The 19,025-nt window shown below is 39.9% G+C and overlaps 1 protein-coding gene across 6 annotated transcripts in view; it reads right to left on the reverse strand.

Annotated features, from left to right (window-relative positions):
- LOC122550056 (phthioceranic/hydroxyphthioceranic acid synthase-like) overlaps nt 1–12,392 on the reverse strand; it is a 32,143-nt gene extending 19,751 nt beyond the window's left edge. The window contains exons 1-4 of one of the 6 annotated variants that reach the window (XM_043690516.1): nt 12,355–12,392; nt 7,337–7,451; nt 6,283–6,344; nt 2,112–2,265 (exon numbers count right to left, since the gene is read on the reverse strand). In XM_043690516.1, coding sequence (XP_043546451.1) covers nt 2,112–2,265; nt 6,283–6,340 — 212 coding nt within the window. In that variant the 5' untranslated portion in view covers nt 6,341–6,344; nt 7,337–7,451; nt 12,355–12,392. Of the gene's footprint in view, nt 1–2,111; nt 2,266–6,282; nt 6,347–7,336; nt 7,452–9,369; nt 9,379–12,354 lie in introns of all 6 variants that reach the window. The other 5 variants (XM_043690517.1, XM_043690520.1, XM_043690515.1 and 2 more) reach the window with 5 other exon arrangements.
- Between the last annotated feature and the right edge of the window lie 6,633 nt (nt 12,393–19,025).

Below are 19,025 nucleotides of genomic sequence, written 5' to 3' on the forward strand. Positions count from 1 at the left end.
GGATGCTGCCTGACCGGCTATGCTTTGTCAGTGCCACACTCTGATCTCTAGCATCTCCAGTCCTCACTTTCATCATCTTGAAAAAATGTCCATATTACAGAGGAGGTGGTGTTGGATGTCTTAAAATGCATAAAGCTGGATTAATCTCCACGACTTGATCAGGTGTACCATAGAACTCTGTGGGAAGCCAGGGATGTGATCGCTGGGCCCCTTGCTGAGATATTTGTATTATCAATGGTCGCCGGTGAGATGCCTGAAGACTAGAGGTTGGCTAATGTGGTGCCACTGTTTAAGAAAGGTGGTAAAGAAAAGTCAGGGAGCTATAGACCAGTGAGCCTGACATCACTGGTGGGAAGGTTGTTGGAGGGAATCCTCAGAGACAGGATTTACATGTATTTAGAAAGGCATGGACTGATTAGGGATAGTCAACTTGCCTATGTGTGTGGGAAATCATAATTCACTAAGTGGGTGGCACGGTGGCACAGTGGTTAGCACTGCTCCCTCACAGCCCTGGAGACCCGGGTTCAATTCCTGCCTCGGGCAACTGTCTGTGTGGAATTTGCACATTCTCCCCGTGTCTGTGTGGGTTTCCTCTGGGTGCTCTGGTTTCCTCCCACAGGCCAAAAATGTGCAGGTTAGATGAATTGGCCATGCTAAATTGCCCATAGTGTTAGGTGAAGGGGTAAATGAATGGGTCTGGGTGGGTTGCTCTTTGGAGGGTTGGTGTGGACTTGTTGGGCCGAAGGGCCTGCTTCCACACTGTAAGTAATCTAAACTTGATACAGTTTTTTGAAGAAGTAACAAAGAGGATTGATGAGGGCATGGTGGATGTGATGTATATGGTCTACAGTAAGACATTCAACAAGTTTCCTCATGGTAGACTGCTCAACAAGGTTAGATCACATGGAATACAGGGAGAACTAACCATTTGGATGCAGAACTGGATCAAAGGTAGAAGACAGAGGTTGATGGTGGAGGGTTGCCTTTCAGACTGGAGGCCTGTGCCACAAGGATCAGTACTGGATCCACTGCTTTTCATCATTTATTTTAATGATTTGGATGTGAATATAGGAGGTATGGTTAGTACGTTTGCAGATGACACCAAAATTGGAGGTGTAGTGGACTGCAAAGAAGGTTATCTCAGAGTACAACAGGACATTGATCAGATTGGCTAATGGGTCGAGGAGTGGCAGATGGAGTTTAATTTAGATAAATGGGAGGTGCTGCATTTTGGAAAGGCAAATTAGGGCAGGACTTTTGCACTTAACAGTAAGGGCCTGGACAGTGTTGCTGAACAAAGAAACCTTGGATTGTATGATCATAGCTCCTTGAAAGTGGAATCTCAGGTAGAAAGGATAGTGAAGGTATTTTATATCCTTTCATTTATAGGTCAAGGACTGAGTATAGGAATTGGGAGGACATGTTACAGCTGTACAGGACATTGGTTGGGCACTTTTGGAATATTGCATGCAATTCTGGTCTCCTTCCTATAGGAACGATGTTGCAAAACTAGAAAGGGTTCATAAAACATTTACATGGATGTTGCCAGGGTTGGAGGGTTTGAGCTGTAGGGACAGACTGAAAAGGCTGGGGCTGGAGTGTTAGAGGCTGAGGGATGACCTTATAGGCATTTATAAAATCATGAGGGACATGGATAGGGTAAATAGATAAGGTAATTTCCCTTAGATAGGGGAATCCAGAGCGAGAGGGCGTGTGTTAGGGTGAGAGGAGAAAAATTTAAAATGGATCTAAGAGGCAACCTTTTCTTGCAGAGGGTGGTGCATGTATGGAAAGAGCTGCCAGAGGAAGTGGTGGAGGCTTTTACAAAAATTACATTTAAAAAGCATCCAGATGGGTATAAGAATAGGAAGGGTTAAGAAGGAGATGGACCAAGTGCTGGCAAATGGGACTAGATTAATTTAGAATATCTGGTCAGCATGGTTGAGTTGAACCAAAGAGTCTGTTTCCGTGCTGTACACCTCTATGACTCTATGTTGACATGTTTATTTTGCACATTTGTTTCCAAGTTCAATATCTCTAAATTAAGAATAAAATATTTCAGTTGGCTGAGCGTTGAATTTATTACTTGTACAGTATTTATAAATTGTTACCCATCAATAAAACATCCACGTTTTGTGATCATTTTTCCAGCTTTGGTTTCATCTGTGTCATGCCAGAACTTCGTATTGAATCGATCTGGTGGAATGTCTACCACACAGTTTCTTCCTTCATGCAGAACTTTCCAGAAATTATCAATACCTTCTCCTGATTACAAAAACCAGAAGATTAAGACAGGAATTACCTGTGTTAGAATTCATTCTGAATACATCATTAGTCAAGATCACTGAAGGAAGACACATATCTGGTTATGACAGCTCTCCTGTAACCTGCCTACATTGCCATTACTCACATTTCTCTCTGGACAGTGGAGATTGATGCCTATTTAATAATAGGGTCATCACAACAAAGAAAAAACGAGGACTGCAGATGCTAGAGTTCAGAGTCAAAAGAAGTGTGGTGCTGGAAAAGCGCAGCAGGTCAAGCAGCATCCAAGGTGCAGGAGAATCGACATTTCAGGCATAAGCCTTTCATCAACGTGGATGGTTGCAGCAATGTTCATCAGATGAAGCAAGTCGTACAGTGAGATGGCAAGCCCATACAAAATTTCCCAAGACCAAATACAGCTTCCTCTTTGGGTAAACATTATATAATATTATTATAGAGGTGAAAGAGTCGCAGTGGAAGACGAGGAGAAGGAAACGGAGCTGGTATTTAAGGAGACGAGGTATCTCTCCACTCTGCACGCACCCTGCCTCTATTCCTGATTGAAGGGCTTTTGCCCGAAACATCGATTTTCCTGCTCCTCGGATGCTGCCTGAACTGCTGTGCTTTTCCAGCACCACTCTAATCTAGACTCTGGTTCCCCCAATACTATCTTATGCAGATCATAATGAAGAGAGCTGTATTCAAAGGTTGCACTTTACTAAGGGATAATAGCACAAGCTATTGTTTGTGAACATCTACATGAGCCATCACTATGAAATTATTTATTGAATTCAATATTTCAGTCGGTTACAGCAAGTTTCCATAACATCTGCAAAAGTATTATACGGACATGGTCCATGAGGTGTCAGATATATTTCAGAATTATGGGAATTAACTACCTGACACTAAAGTATATCAGCAATGAGAAAGGAATATCCTATTTCATGGGACTGCTGGATTCCCAAGATTCATTTTTCTCATGAAATCCTACAGTCAGCTCCTCAGCAGCCCCTTACTCTTCAGATTATTTGTGAAAATATCAAAGAATCCGGCATAATTATGTGAAATTTGTTGCAAGTTGTCAGAGTGCATTCAAGTTAAAAAATGCAGCCCTCCCTTGAATTGATAAAGAAAAAATATCTGTTATGGAGTGCTTTGTGCTAAAACAATCCACCCTTATGAATAATAACCAGACTAGGATTCGCCCAAAATAAACTAATGACTCAGAGGGCAATCTGCATCTCTGACTAGGCAGATCAGAAGAACTCTGTGATATGCTCCAACTTGTATATCCTGCACTGCTAATCCTGTTGTGCTCGAAATATCTTCACCATACAGAAAAGCCTGAGTTTGAACATTTCTGGGGACATAAGATATAGCTGTTGCAGAAGCAGATGATAGTGAGGAAGACTATCAGGATCACCTTCGCTCAGAAACTTACCAAGTAACTGCTGCAAACATCAGGGTACAAACAATAGTCAAAATCTTTCTTTGTATTTATTTCCATTTACCTTAGTCACCATCATTTCTTTGCATCCCCTTTCAAATTTACCACTTTTCAACCTGGATCATGACCATGTCATCATCATTTGGCTGAATAGTTCAGCATCACATTTATGCAAACTATTCAATCTGCATGAGAAAACTAACTAGCACTAACCACGAACCAACCTATACTTTCCTGGCCCCTAAGTGCACCTTCTTTTTGATGTTCTGGCACTTCTCCAATGTGCAAACAGAGGACCTTCATCCCAAAAGGGCTCCTCTGGTCCTACATACTTTGGCAAATAGGGTTAAGGAGAATCCAAAGGATTTTTACAAATACATTAAGGACAAAAGGGTAACTAGGGAGAGAATAGGGCCCCTCAAAGATCAGCAAGGACATGGAGGATATCGACTGTAAGGAAATAGATAGTGACATCTTGAAAAATGCCCATATTACAGAGGAGGAAGTGCTGGATGTCTTGAACCGCACAAAAGTGGATAAATCCCCAGGACCTGTTCAGGTGTACCCTAGAACTCTGTGGGAAGCTAGAGAAGTGATTGCTGGACCTCTTGCTGAAATATTTGTATCATTGATAGTCAAAGGTGAGGTGCCGGAAGACTGGAGGTTGGCTAATGTGGTGCCACTGTTTAAGAAGGGTGGTAAGGACAAGCGAGGGAACTAGAGACTGGTGAGCCTGACGTCGGTGGTGGGCAAGTTGTTGGAGGGAATCCTGTGGGACAGGATATACATGTATTTGGAAAGGCAAGGACTGATTAGGGATAGTCAACATGGTTTTGTGCATGGGTAATCATGTCTCACAAACTTGATTGAGTTTTTGAGGAAGTAACAAAGAGGATTGACGAGGGCAGAGCAGTAGATGTGATCTATATGGACTTCAGTAAGGCGTTTGACAAGGTTCCCCATGGGAGACTGATTAGCAAGGTTAGATCTCATGGAATACAGGGAGAATAAGCCATTTGGATACCGAACTGGCTCAAAGGTAGAAGACAGAGGGTGGTGATGGAGGTTTGTTTTTCAGACTGGAGGCCTGTAACCATTCATAGCTTCTTGAAAGTGGAGTCGCAGGTAGATAGGATAGTGAAGAAGGTGTATGGTATGCTTTCCTTTATTGGTCAGAGTACTGAGTACAGGAGTTGGGAGGTCATGTTGCGGCTGTACAGGTCATTGGTTAGGCCACTGTTGGAATATTGCGTGCAATTCTGGTCTCCTTCCTATTAGAAAGATGTTGTGAAACTTGAAAGGTTTGGAGGATTTGAGCTATGGGGAGAGGCTGAAAGGCTGGGTCTGTTTTCCCTGAAGCACTGGAGGCTGAGGGGTGACCTTATAGAGGTTTAGAAAATTATGAGGGGCATGGATAGTGTAAATACGCAAAGTCTTTTCCCTGTGGTCAGGGAGTCCAGAACTAGAGGACATAGGTTTAGGGTGAGAGAGGAAAGACCTACGGGGCAACCTTTTCACACAGAGGGTGGTACGTGTATGGAATGAGCTGCCAGAGAAAGTGGTGGAGGCTGGTACAATTGCAACATTTAAGATACATTTGGATGAGTATATGAATAGGAAGGGTTTGAAGGGATATGGGCTGGGTGCTGGCAGGTGGAACACGATTGGGTTGGGATATCTGGTTGGCATGGACGGGTTGGACTGAAGGGTCTGTTTCCATGCTGTACATCTCTATGACTGTATAATTCTATAAAGGTCATGGGTCTAAGAATATTCTCCTCCAATGCCATTGGCTCCTGGAGGAAAATGCCATGGTGTGCTATGGTGGTTTCTCCTCTGTGCCATGATTCTCTAAAACATGTTGTGTGTAGTTTGGCATCAATTGCTGTTCTGAGAAGTGATATTAACAGGAATGTCAACTCCAGCTGTTGTACTCAGCCTTTGAACAATGCCTCTAACATTGGGTTGCTATTCAAATTGCAGTTATCAGATCATGAAAATAATAAACAACAGCCTGCATCACAGTCATCAAATTCTTATTCTATCCTTTGAAATCACTAGAGCAGCAAAAATGCACCAATTCATTTGATTCATGGTGTTCTGCACAATTGAAAGTGAATAACCTTTTGGGATGAAGGTCCTCTGTTTGCATATTGGAGAAGTGCCAGAATATCAAAACGCAGGTGCACTTAAGGGTCAGGAAAGAATAGTTTGGTTTGGTTTGTGTTCACATTCTAGTTAGTTTTCTCATGCAGATTAGAATATACATATTAAAAATTTCCAAATCTTTGTTTCTCATATTAAACATGGGTATAATGAATGACCAGGGTCACATGTCGATAGTAATGCAGCAGGGGGAGGTGTACCAAACCTTATCAAAATAAGTGGATAGAAAATGAGGCAATCTCATTATGGGTATATAATTAGCTTCACATAATTTTCTTCAATTTGCTGTTGTATGTAGTTCTTTACACCCAAACATTAGAAGAAAATCTCTTAGTCTTGAATGCTTAATAATGATAATTACGATAACATTAATAAATGTTTAATTCCAATCCTTATCTATTTACCTCCAGGAAAATTGCATCCTATTCCAACGATTGCTATTTCTTCACCTTTATTTTCCATTTTTCTATTGAAAAAGAGAACAAAGGTTGGATCAGTTCAGACTGTACTCACTGAAATTTAAAAGAATGAGAGGATTCTCAGAAACCCGTGAAATCCTGCAGGGCTAGACAGAGTGAACAGAGGAAGGCTGTTTCTGGTGACCCAAGGGTTCCGAATCAAGGGAAACAGACTAAAAGATACTGTATAAGAACAGTAATTTGGGACTGACAAGATGAGAAACTTGTTCATCCAGAGAATGGTGACCCTGTGGAATTCTCTGCCTTGGAAAGCGATTGAGGCCAAAGCATTAAATGTTTTCATTAAGGAGTTAGGTATATCTCTTAGGGCCAAAGAGATCAAAGACTGTGGGGAGAAAGTGGGAACAGGGTACTGAGCTGATAATCAACCCATGATCATATTGAATGGCAGACCAGGTCTGTAGGACTGAATGGCCTAACACTGCTCCCAATTTCTGTTTCTTTTCTATGCTTGGATGTTGAGATAGGTTAGATAATTCAGATAAGATTTTATTGTCCCCTCGGAAAAGGGGAAATAAGTTGAAATTGGAGGTGTGGCCAGGAAAGGCTGGGAAGCATTGTTAGGAGGGGTCCTCAAAATAGGTCTGATGCTGGGCCAATTCACTGGTGGCAAGACCTCCGGTAGCTCAGTTACCTAAAGAACAGGAATACTTTATCAACTGTGGAGCTGTACTCTATAAGAAGTCACAGTAATCATTTTGTAAAATCTTCCAAGAAATGTATTAAATACTGTGGGTAGAGTGCTTTCTCTTTCTCCCTTGTAAGGATAGCTCCCATACTAGCTTCCCAGGCTGGCAAACACAAGGTATATATCAAACACAAACAGACTGAATCATTGTTTTGTGGGGGTTCTGGAGTAAGTTGCTTAATTTTATGAGTCATAAGTGACCCAATATTCTACAGGTTACACACAGAGCTTCAAGGAAATATAAGCCACAGGTTGACATAATGGATATCTGACAGACGTAGGAAGGATTACCTTGAATATCTGTCTTTGTGTATGAACAACCGTAAACCATAAAACAGAAGTAGAAATAGGCCATTCAGCCCTTCAGGTCTGCTCCGTCTTCTGATTAAATCATTGTTGATCTGATCTGTGGGCGGCACGGTGGTACAGTGGTTAGCACTACTGCCTCACAGCGCCAGAGACCTAGGTTCAATTCCCACCACAGGTGACTGACTGTGTGGAGCTTGCACATTCTCCCCGTGTCTGCGTGGGTTTCCTCCCACAGTCCAAAGATGTGCAGGTCAGGTGAATTGGCCATGCTAAATTGTCCGTAGTGTTAGGTGAAGGGGTAAATGTAAGGGAATGGGTGGGTTGCGCTTCGGCGGGTCGGTGTGGACTTGTTGGGCTGAAGGGCCTGTTTCCACACTGTAAGTAATCATCTTCAAGTCCACCATCCTGCCTTTTCCCCATAATCTTCGAGTCCCTTATTGCCTCTGTGCATTGAATATACTTAGTGGACAACTTTGACAGTCCTCTGATGTAAAGAATTCCACAGATTCACTACTCTCAGAAGAAATTCCTTCTTATCACTGGCTTAAATGTGTGAACCCTTATTCTGAGATTATGCCCTCTGGTCCTAGACTCTCCAACAGCCTTTCAGTATCCATGCTGTCAAATCTCCTAAAAATCTTGAATATTTCAAAAGAGTTTCCTCTCATTCTCTTAAATTCTAATGAGCACAGGCCCAACCTACTCAACATCTCATCATAAGACAGTCCCTCCATATTTGGTATAAACCCCCTGAACCCGGACTGCTCCCAATGCCAATATATGTACCTTAGATAAGGGGACCAAAACTGTTCACAGTATTCCAGTTGTGGTCTCACTAGTGCCTTGTATATTTGTTTTGCAAAATATCATTACTTTTTTTGTACTCCATTCTCTCTGAAATAAAGCCCAACATTTAATTTGCCTTCATTATTATCTGCTGAACTTAGAAGAGATTTATGCACCGGGACTAGGATTTACATGCATATTGTCCTCAGAAATTAACATGAACACATTTTATGAATTAGTCCTTGTGGCTACCTCAGCCAATTTGACTATCCCAATCTACAAGAAAATTAAAATCACCCTTTTATTTCTTACTTCCACCTATAGGGATTCTAAGTCTTTTGATCCAAGATCATTTCTTGCTATCGAACTTATTCTATTCTGTTCTAATGTTGCTACCTCACAATCCTTTCCACCAGGCTTACCCTATTGAAAAATCTCATACCTCTGAATATTTAGTTTCAAGCTTTAATCTACTTGTTACCATGCTTCCATAATGGCAACAACATCATACCCATTAACCTATACTTGTGCTGTTAATTCATTTATTTTGGTCTGAATACTCCACACATTCAAATAAAGTCCCATTCTGTTTCATTCCGGGTATCATTATCTATATAGCTGTCCAGTAATACTGCTATATCCTCTTGTTTTGTAAACCTTAATTTCCCCTCTCCTATCTGTCTCTGCTCCCTTCCCCACCCCATTCCTCTCAAATTAGTTTGAAAGCTCTCTCCACAGCTCTAGTTATTTGATTCACCAGGACAATATCCCAACTTGGTTCAAGTGAAGCCCCTTCCACCAGAACAGATACATTCCACCCAATGATCGTGCCAGTGTCCACAAAATGATACCCACTCCCATCTTTGAGCAACACAAATAATTCCTTATTTATGCTATGCCAATTTGCTCATTCCTCAGGTAAAAATCTAAAGATTGTCGACTGGGAGGTTTTGTTTCATAATTCAGCTCTTACCTGTTCAAAATCTTTCAGCAGCATATCCTATCCAGTCCTATTAATGAGGTGGAGGTGCCAGTGTTAGACTGGGGTGGACAAAATTAAAAATCATAACACCAGATTATAGTCTAACAGGTTTATTTGCAAATACAATCTTTCAGAGTGCTGCTCTTTTGTCACGTAGCTAGAGGAGCAAGATTGTAAGACACAGAATTTATAGCAAAAGATCATAATATCATATAACTGATGCATTCTATTTCGATGCAGATACATTCTATTTTGTTCAAAAGCACACACATAGAAGTCTACAGGGTGAATGTGCATTTGCAGAAATGTATTTGCAGATAAATTCCACTTTGTTCAAAAAGCACATAATTTGTAGACAGTCAATCCATGTGACATTTTATAAATCCCTACTTTGGAAATAGAAGCAGTCTGACTCAAGATTGGAATACATACAAACTCTAACCTCATGCTTTTAATGCATTGTCAGAGCTGAAATGTCACCTTAAGTTATCTTAGGAATGCAACTTGAAAGAAGTTCTGGGATTTACATATTGATGAGTCAAAACCTGCAACCCATTCTAAAAGATGAAAGACTTAACAGCACTCTAGGTTTGTTCAATATATTGCATCAATTGTATGACACTGTGATCTTTTGCTATAAATTCTGTGCCCCATGATCCTGCTCCACTAGCTGCCTGATGAAGAAGCAACTTCATCAGGCAGCAGTACAATTTGAAAGCTTTGTACTTCTAAATAAACCTGTTGGACCATAACCTGGTGTTGTGTGAATCTTATTAATGTCATTGGTACCAATGTGATGATGACAGTTGATCCCTCCTCTCCTACTTCAAGATTGTCTTCAGCCTCAAGGAGATGTCCTTAATCTTGGAACTGGGCCTTCTAGACACCCATTCAGGGCTGCAGAGAACAGTAGTTGTCTCCCTAATTCTACATTAACCCACTATTATTATCTTCCTATTTTCTCCTCCAACTTGAATGGCTTCCCGTACCAAGGTTCAATGGTAAGTTTGCTCATCCTCCCTGCAGTCCCCAACCTCATCCATACAGCTTGCAAGAATCCTGTAACTGTTGGACAACTGAGGATGGGAATTGGTGGTTAGCACTGCTGCCTCACAGCACTAGGAACCCAGGTTCGATTCCAGGGTGACTGTCTGTGTGGAGTTTCCATGTTCTCCCCATGTCTGCATGGGTTTCCTCTGGGTGCTCCAGTTTCTTCCCACAGTCCAAAGATGTGCAAGCTAGGTGGATTGTCCAAGCTAAATTGCCCTATATTGTCCAGAATATGCATGTTAGGTGGATTAGCCATGGTTAAAAACAAACCCAGGGAGGGGGGGTGCATCTGGGTGGGATGTTCTTCAGTGGGTTGGTGAGAACCTGAAAGGCCAAATGGCCTCTATCTGCACTGTAGGGTCACCATACCTTTCTTATCTGCAGTTACAACCTCATGTCCCTGATGACACATCATTTTGAATTACATGGTCTGAGGGATTTGTCTGCCTCTAAAGCAAAGTGTCCAGTAGCTTTCCTCTTCCCTGATGTGGCACAATGGCTCCTCAACTTCAATCCAAAGTTCTTTGAGATACAACATTTACTATGGATGGATCACTTTGGACTCCACATATTGCAGCAACAATACAACACTGTCCTGTCTTCACTATCATTTCTAATTGGATGAGAAATTTGTTTGTGGAGTGGAACTATGCCACCCTACATTGTTCCCTCAGAGGTAGATTGCACAGCATATGTTGTATTTGCACAATTCACATTCTCCATTGAAATGGGCACCTGGACTTGCCTCCTTTGTGCACAACCACCTTCAAGTGACTCATTACTGAGGCCCCAGGATGCTAAGTTGGAACAGTGCAAACTCTAGTAATGCCTACATTGCCTACTCTACATGGACCCTGCAGCAGCATTTCAAATGCAGCAAAATAAAATTCAAACTTTTTCTTGTTGGCAAGTTTCTGAAAGTAATAGAGTTTGCCATTTTTGTCAGTGTTTACATATCTTTGTAGAAGAGCAGGGGGCCAGTTTGCCAAAAGGCTGAACCAGATATTAGGAGAGCAAGTGAACATTCCACTGCCTCTGCAAGTGAAGCACTGCAAAGAGTTAGAGTATGAAAGGCTGAGGAAAGGATAAGCTCCAAGTTCCACACTGGTCCTTGACTATGACAGAAGACTGCCTCAAAGGCTAACCATTACACCAAAGCCATTCAGTGCTCTCCTGCATGCTGCCTCATCGAGATGCACATTTGAGATCTTTACAGTAGTACTTACTTGCCACTTTGCCTTCTGATCAGCTGACTAACAAACTGTCCTTTACTATAGTAAGGTTGCAATTCGTTTGTACTAGGCAACTCATCACGTGTTGATAATAACCCCAAAAACTATCCTCTAAACAAATGTGGCAGCAGACTCTGAGCTTGTGGGCTCCAAATGCCAGACCAAGTGACAGTCCATACTCTTTACTATTGTGATGTTGCTTCTCTTTTTCTCCTTAAGCTACTGCTGCAAGTGACATTGCTCAGGCCGTCAAAAGCAGCCCAGAGTTTCCATAACAGCAATCTTTTTCCATCCTTGCCTAAAGGTAGGCTGCTTTTAAGAACAAACATGTTGCCTGTACCACAGGCCATTAGCAGCACTGCTTGAATCTCCTTCTACGCCCAGAGCTCCAGCAATGTTGAAATTAGATGCCAGCTGCTGGACTCACGCAAAATTGCACTGAAATCTTTCAGATAATGTGGGTGAGTGGATTTTGTGCATTACCCACCTGAACATAAATTGCCTAAAAATTGTAGATAAAGTTACGTCTTATTTTAAATCACATTAAATGAATTAAACTTATTAAATAACTTATTAAAGCCAAAGATACAAATACCTAAAGATATTAATAACAGTTTTGACTTTCCTACATTGCCTGTAATCTGGAGGAATGATCATACATTATAGATATTGACAATTTCCAATCCACTGAAAATTGCCACAGAGTGTTCTACTCTGAAAGGTACTGACAACATAGTTAAGATGACAATTCACCATTTCAATTAGCAACAATATTAACCAATTTCCAATGTTCCAATAAACTACATTGTTCAGAAGATTTCCTTTTTGAAAGTAGAACTAATATGATTAGTAAAAATAGTATTGATTAATAGAAACAAGAATATGAAATGTTTTCAAATGGTAAAGTGAAAACTGCATTTATATAGTTTATGAAAGAATTTAGTTCTTACCTCATATTGCACTCTATCACTTCTTTTCTCTGGTTCAGTTTCAAAACAATGCAGTGATCTACATCATAGAGTTCGATATAAATAACTTCACAAGAGGAAATTGTTTTTTGACAGGTATCAACGAGGGGATTTCCAATTGGTTAATTTACTCAGTTATTTGGATTAGTCTGACAATTTAGCTTAATGAATGCTGCTTTAAGAGATCATTCATCACAGACCTTAGATTCTTCTGTAACTGCTCATGGGGTGTTAACGTTGCTAACTAAACGGGTTTTTATTGCTCATCTGTAATTGCCAGAAGACAGTTAAAGGTCACCAAGTTGCTTTGGAACTGGAGTAACATATAAGGCAGATCGGGTAAAAATGGCAACTGAATCAGATGGGTTTTTATAACAATTGACAATAGTTATAGGGTGACCATTAAGAAGTTTTTAGTCTCCGATATTGTCACATTAAAATTTGACCATCTATCATAATGGGATTTCAGTGACACTACCACTAAACTACTTTCACACTTGGTAATAGCTGTCAGAAAACTTGCCCTGTTAAACAAAATTAATAAGATTGCTAAATAATATGATTTCCAGATACAATAACTTTCAGCAGGTCAGTAAAGACTTGTTTACATAGGAAGTTACCAAATGACCCAGTCTAATTCATGACCAATGAATGACTCTGAAATTGCTTTTTTGTGTGATGTCTATCCTTAGTAATCCACTAACTCTCCTGGAGAATTAATGTCATGCATCATCAGTGTAAATTATTTCTGCAGTAGTTAATCAAAACAAGTGTATTATCCTACATATAACTTTGACATTGAGGCAATAAATCGATTCTTGATAATAAAGTAAAACAGGCACTCAATTATAGTATCTAATCCTTAACCCATTGTCAAAAAGCACAAGATGCCAGGTTTTGTATGACATGTTTATTTCAAAACAGAAGCTTTCAGAATCCCGCTCTCACTTCAGGTAGCTCGTGGGAGAGGATAATTATCCCTATTGCTAGTTTTACACATTGTTTGTGAGAACAATAGAACATTATCTATATTTGTATTCCACAGATTATTGCTTAGAATATTCTAAATTGTTAAGAGTGCAGTTTTTCATTTAATGATTAATTCATAGTATGCTATTTGTTAAAATATGCTAATGAGACTAATTTCATACTCTTGACAAAAACAGAAAATGCTAGAAATAATCAGAAGATCAGATAGCATCTGTGGCTGGAGAAAGATAGGCCAAAATTTTCAATCACTCACAAGACAGATATTGACACAAGGTCAACAATATTAAAGAGGTAAGTGCATGACTCAAAGATTGATGAGGGATTGGAATGGAGCATTGGCACCAGTACGGAGGAAGGAGGGAGCTGTTCTGATGGGATGGGCACATAAATCATGCTGACACCCGAGTACTGGAGAATCACATATCTTGGGCTGTGGATTGGGCTTTAACTTAAATAGGGGGGATTGATTCAATTGCATGGAAAACTATGGAAAAAGTTAAAGGGGGTTAAGGCTCAAGAGAGCTTATTAAAGTTTCCACAACAAATAATAAAACAGAGAGTTTGGAAAAGCTCAGGAATCCAACTTGAGGAACAGCAGTTGAGGAGACAACGATGAGAAGAGGAGCAGTCAATGCAGGATTGATGTTGTTGTGCCTAAATGCACACATTGTACAAAACAGGAAAATGACCTTGCAGTACAGATTGAAATTGGCAGGTATGATGTTGACAGAAATGTGATTGCAAAGGGATAAGGACTGGGAATTAAATATCTATTTGTTGATATGACAGTCAAGAAAGCACAACACCTCCACCTCCTCAGGAGGCTAAGGAAACCCAGAATGTCTGTAAAGACTCTTACAAATTTTGATAGATGCACCAGAAAAAGCATTTCATCTAGATGCATCAAGGCTTAGTACAACAACTACTCTGCTCAGGACTGTAAGAAACACAGCCCAGTCCATCAAACAAGCCAATCTTCAAACCTTTGCCTCCATATATACTTCTCCCTGCCTCGGAAAGGCAGCCATCATAATCAAAGACCCCTCCTACCCCAGTTATAATCTCTTCCATCGGGCAGAAGATACAAAAGCTTAAACACACGTACCAAAAGATTCAGGAACAGATTCCCCACTATTGTTAGACTTTGGCATGATCTCTCAAATTTTAAGTTTAATGTTGATCTCATTCTTTGTGCACCTTTTCTGCAGCTATAATACTGTATTCTTCACTCTGTTCCATTATATTGATGCACATTGTATGGTATGATCTGCTTGTACTACATGCAAAACAAAATTTTTCACTGTACGTAGGCACATGTGACAATGATAAGTCAAATCAAATCAAATTACATACTCTCAATCATCACATCTGCGCAAGAATCGTTCTAAAGGTCAATTTAAAATACCTTAGAAGGAGTGGAAGGCATTTAATGCTAATATTAATGATATTTTGATCTATCACTGGTTGAAAAAAGAACGTGATCAATTGGCAAAGGAGCTATTCCATGCTCTATATAACGCAGGTTTAACACTAAATAAGAAAGTCAAATTCTATAAACCTACAAAAAGTTTTTCAACATTGTTTAAGCAATGAAACACAGAAAACAAGAGAAGGGAGTTCCCATCACTAAGGAAGGCACAGAGGTTCATGGGAATGGTCAAACCAGTGGGTAGATGTTTACTAAGGACACTTTAAGGCAACTCCCTAGGCAAGACCAGACATGCAGCTGGACTGAGAACACAAAAGATTTTAATATCCTCAGAGTTCCTATTGTATTATGATCATGAGCTCCCAAGATTGTGGCAGTTGATGCATTGTCAGCTTAGTTGGGATTATAGTCATGCAAAATTTGTGTTTTATATATTTTTTAACACATGTAAGGGTGGCATGGTGGATTAGTGATTAGTACTGCTGCCTCAGAGCCAGGGACCAGGGTTTGTAAGGAATTCTGTCACTTTGTTCATTTCCCGTAAAACAGATTTGTGGCTTGGCATGAAAGTAAATTGGTTTCATACAACATTAATAGACTTTTGTTTATGCTAGTTTGACTTACAATGCAACACAATGGGCGTTCCTAGTATTAGAGACTTGTGGAAATTTCTTTAAGCTTAAGGTACTTTTTCATCATTTTTTTCCATGTAGGTTTGATCAATTAACTCATTAAGACTTGCTTATATCACCCTGGAAAAAGACTTGGCTCTTGTTTTTAATGAAATTTAAACTCAGTTTTCGATTGATTTTGCTGATCACCACTTTCACGTCATTTTATCAGCCATTTATACTGCACAATTATATGACAATCACAAATTTAGCTAATAAATAATTTTCAGAATAGTAGTCAATCGTGACAATTTAATCAGTCTCTGCAAGTATAAACACATTCACTGCCACTTTGTTCCATGGTCTACCTGAGATGTCATGTGTAATCAGCAGCTCTCTAGTTGCTAAGCTTAGTACTTGTTACAGGCACTGCACTGGTTGATGTGATTCTTGATTTTGTTATTTACCTGCTCACTGATGGCCAGTTTGGGTTCTGCTAATGCCACTCAGCTCCTGACCTCATAACAGCCTTGATTCAAACACGGACAAAAAAGCTGAATTACAAAGATGAGATATGAGTGGCAGCCCTTGACACCATGGCCACATTCGACCGAGTGTGACATCAAGGTGTCTTAGCAAAACTGGAAACAATGGGAAACTCTGCTAGTTGGAGTCATACCTGGCACATCGGATGATGATTGTGGTTATTGGAGGTCAGCCATCTCAGCTCCAAGACATCTCATCAAGGTAGTATCCTAGATGGAATCATCTTTCGCTGCTTCATCAATGACCTTCCCTCCATCAGAAGTGGGAATGATTGCCAATGATTGCACAATGTTCAGCACCATTTGTGACTCCTCAGATACTGAGGCATTCCATGTCCAAATACTACAAGATCTGGACAATATCCAGGCTTGAGCTGACAAGTGGCAAGTAATATTTGTTCCACATAAATGGCAGGCAATGACCATTTCCAATAAGAGACAATCCAACCAGCACCCCTTGATATTCAATAGTGCCGCCATCATTGAATCCCCACTATCAACATCCTGGGGGTTACCATTAATCAGAAATTCCAGTTGCCACAGAAATGCACTGGCTACAAGAGCAGGTCAGAGGCTGGGAACACAGTTGCAAGTAACTCACCTCCTGACTCCCCCAAGCATGTCTACCTTATAAGGCATAAGACAGGAATGAGATGGAATAGTCCCCATTTGTCTGGATGGGTGCAGCTCCAACAACCCTCAAGAGGCTTGACACCATCTAAGTCAAAGTATATTCATTGGCACCACATGCATTATACTGCTGTCACTTGCAGACTTGACTGTTTTGATGCTTTCCCATGTATGGTGTCACCTCAGCAGTGAGTCCTAGTTGACTATCAACAGTATCCCCACTGACCTACATTGTCTTTTGACTTAAATGGAATTTGATGGGACCTTCCATGAAGATTCACTTCCCCCTTTTTGAATTATTGATGTCCAATAATTAAGATCCGCATATTCAAAATCTCCCTCATTAATTTAAGGCCAACCATTGAACTGCACAGTTCTTTCATCTTGTCATTACATTTACATAGAGATCTCTCAGATTGTAACCTTTTCTCATATGCACATTTCTTTTTAAGAACTTCAACCAGTTTAAGAATACCCCCTTTGGTCAATTTGTTGCCCAATTTAGTAGCATTTTCATACCAAGAAGCTAGTAAAGAATTATCTTTAAGTTCCTGACAATATTGATGCCAAAGTCCAATTAATTCTTTAGTTTTTGAGCTCATAATTTTTCACCAAATTTGCTGTTGGGCTGACTTTACCATGTCTAAGTTCTTCAGACCTCCCAAACCCCAATTTTTTTGTTTGGGTCACCAGACAATTGTCTAAAACTTTGGGCTTTTTCTGGATATTTATCACATAATGCTCGCAAAGAATAATCTTTCTCAATGGTCAAATCTATATAATTTCCCATAATTTCTTATTTTCAAAACAGTTTAAAACAGATGAATGTTTCAACATATATGACAACACAATATTAAAAGACTTTTTAAAGCAAATTAAAATCTTTAAAATACAGTTTTCAAATCAAATTTAAATGTGTAAATTACAATGTCTTTAATCAAGACAATTATTTTATGTTTGGAGCTCCAGAGAACAATACACAAGCATTCAAACACTAATAAACAAATGTGCATTCAAACCAGACAACAGAGTTAAATTTTCTACAGGCTGAAAGGAAACAAACTGCTCTCTCTGACACACACACACACTCTCTAACTTTTCCTGTTTCATTATTTAATTCTGGACAAGTTTTTAATGTGGTTTCATTAGTCTGCAATGCAGGAAAATATACAAGTGGAATTCATATTAACTCTATCCTCAAACACAAGATTTTCTTCCCAAATTTATATTGATTTATGTTTTCTTCAATTACATACATACAAATTTTACGATTTGGAGATGCCGGTGTTGGACTGGGGTGTACAAAGTTAAAAATCACACCACACCAGGTTATAATCAAACAGATGTAATTGGAAGCACACTAGCTTTCGGAGCGATGCTCCTTCATCAGGTGATAGTGGAGGGCTCGATCCTAACACAGAATTTATTGCAAAATTTTACAGTGAGATGTAACTGAAATTATACATCGAAAAATTGATTGTCTGTTAAGCCTTTCATCTGTTAGAATACAGTGATAGTTACACTTCTTTCATGTGTAAATCACAAAACCTTTTTTTAAAAAAGTTGCATTCTCGAGTTAGCTGTTAACAATGGTGATAGCTAGACATTATGTTGAAGGTGTTGGCCCCCTGTGTTCTCTGTCTATGCCATGATGTTTAGATTGATTCTAATCTAAAAAGTGAGATAACAGAGTTTTACATAAATTTATGCAGTTTTTGAGCTCAGAGTTCTACATGAATGCATGCAGTTTTTGAGCAAAGTACAATGTAATCCTGCAAGTACAAATTCACCGCACAAAATATATGTGTGCATGTGGGTCTTTGTCTGTCTGTGTGTCTGTCTGTCTGTCTGTCTGTCTGTCTGGGTTGGGGGTTGTGAGTGTGAGAAAGTGTTGCACTCACTACACCCACACACACACACACACACACACACACACATAGGCTTTATTAAGGTTGATTATTGCAATGAACTTTTACATTAGAGTGACCATATGGTCCATCTGGACAGTAGAAATTACCATGTCATTACCAAACCTGTCTTTTGATTTTACCTGCAGACATAAGCCTAGTGAAGATAGAAATGATCAAACCCGTTCCTTTGGTAAATGTTTTAAGGAGGCCCGGGAGCACCATCACTTTTTGCAGGATGAGAAGCCTGATAGGGGAAACTCCTCAATCCACAGACAACTTATTTATACAGGTCCACAGGACACTCTTCACCCCTGAGTCAGAAGTATGTTATTCCTCTCTATCAGTACATGACTTACTTGCCCTGTCCCCAGTCCCCGATCCCAATCTATTCGTCAGGATCCCTACTGTCGACCCTCCAAAGAGAAATATCACTTTCCAATACCATATCAGCCCTCCTACCATCTTTTTGTGTCTCAATTTAGACACCACATATAATGCTAAACTTATAATCATTAAGCCTTCCTTTTTTTTTTAACTG

Source organism: Chiloscyllium plagiosum, chromosome 5 (assembly GCF_004010195.1).
Source record: "Chiloscyllium plagiosum isolate BGI_BamShark_2017 chromosome 5, ASM401019v2, whole genome shotgun sequence".
Lineage (NCBI taxonomy): Eukaryota > Metazoa > Chordata > Chondrichthyes > Orectolobiformes > Hemiscylliidae > Chiloscyllium > Chiloscyllium plagiosum.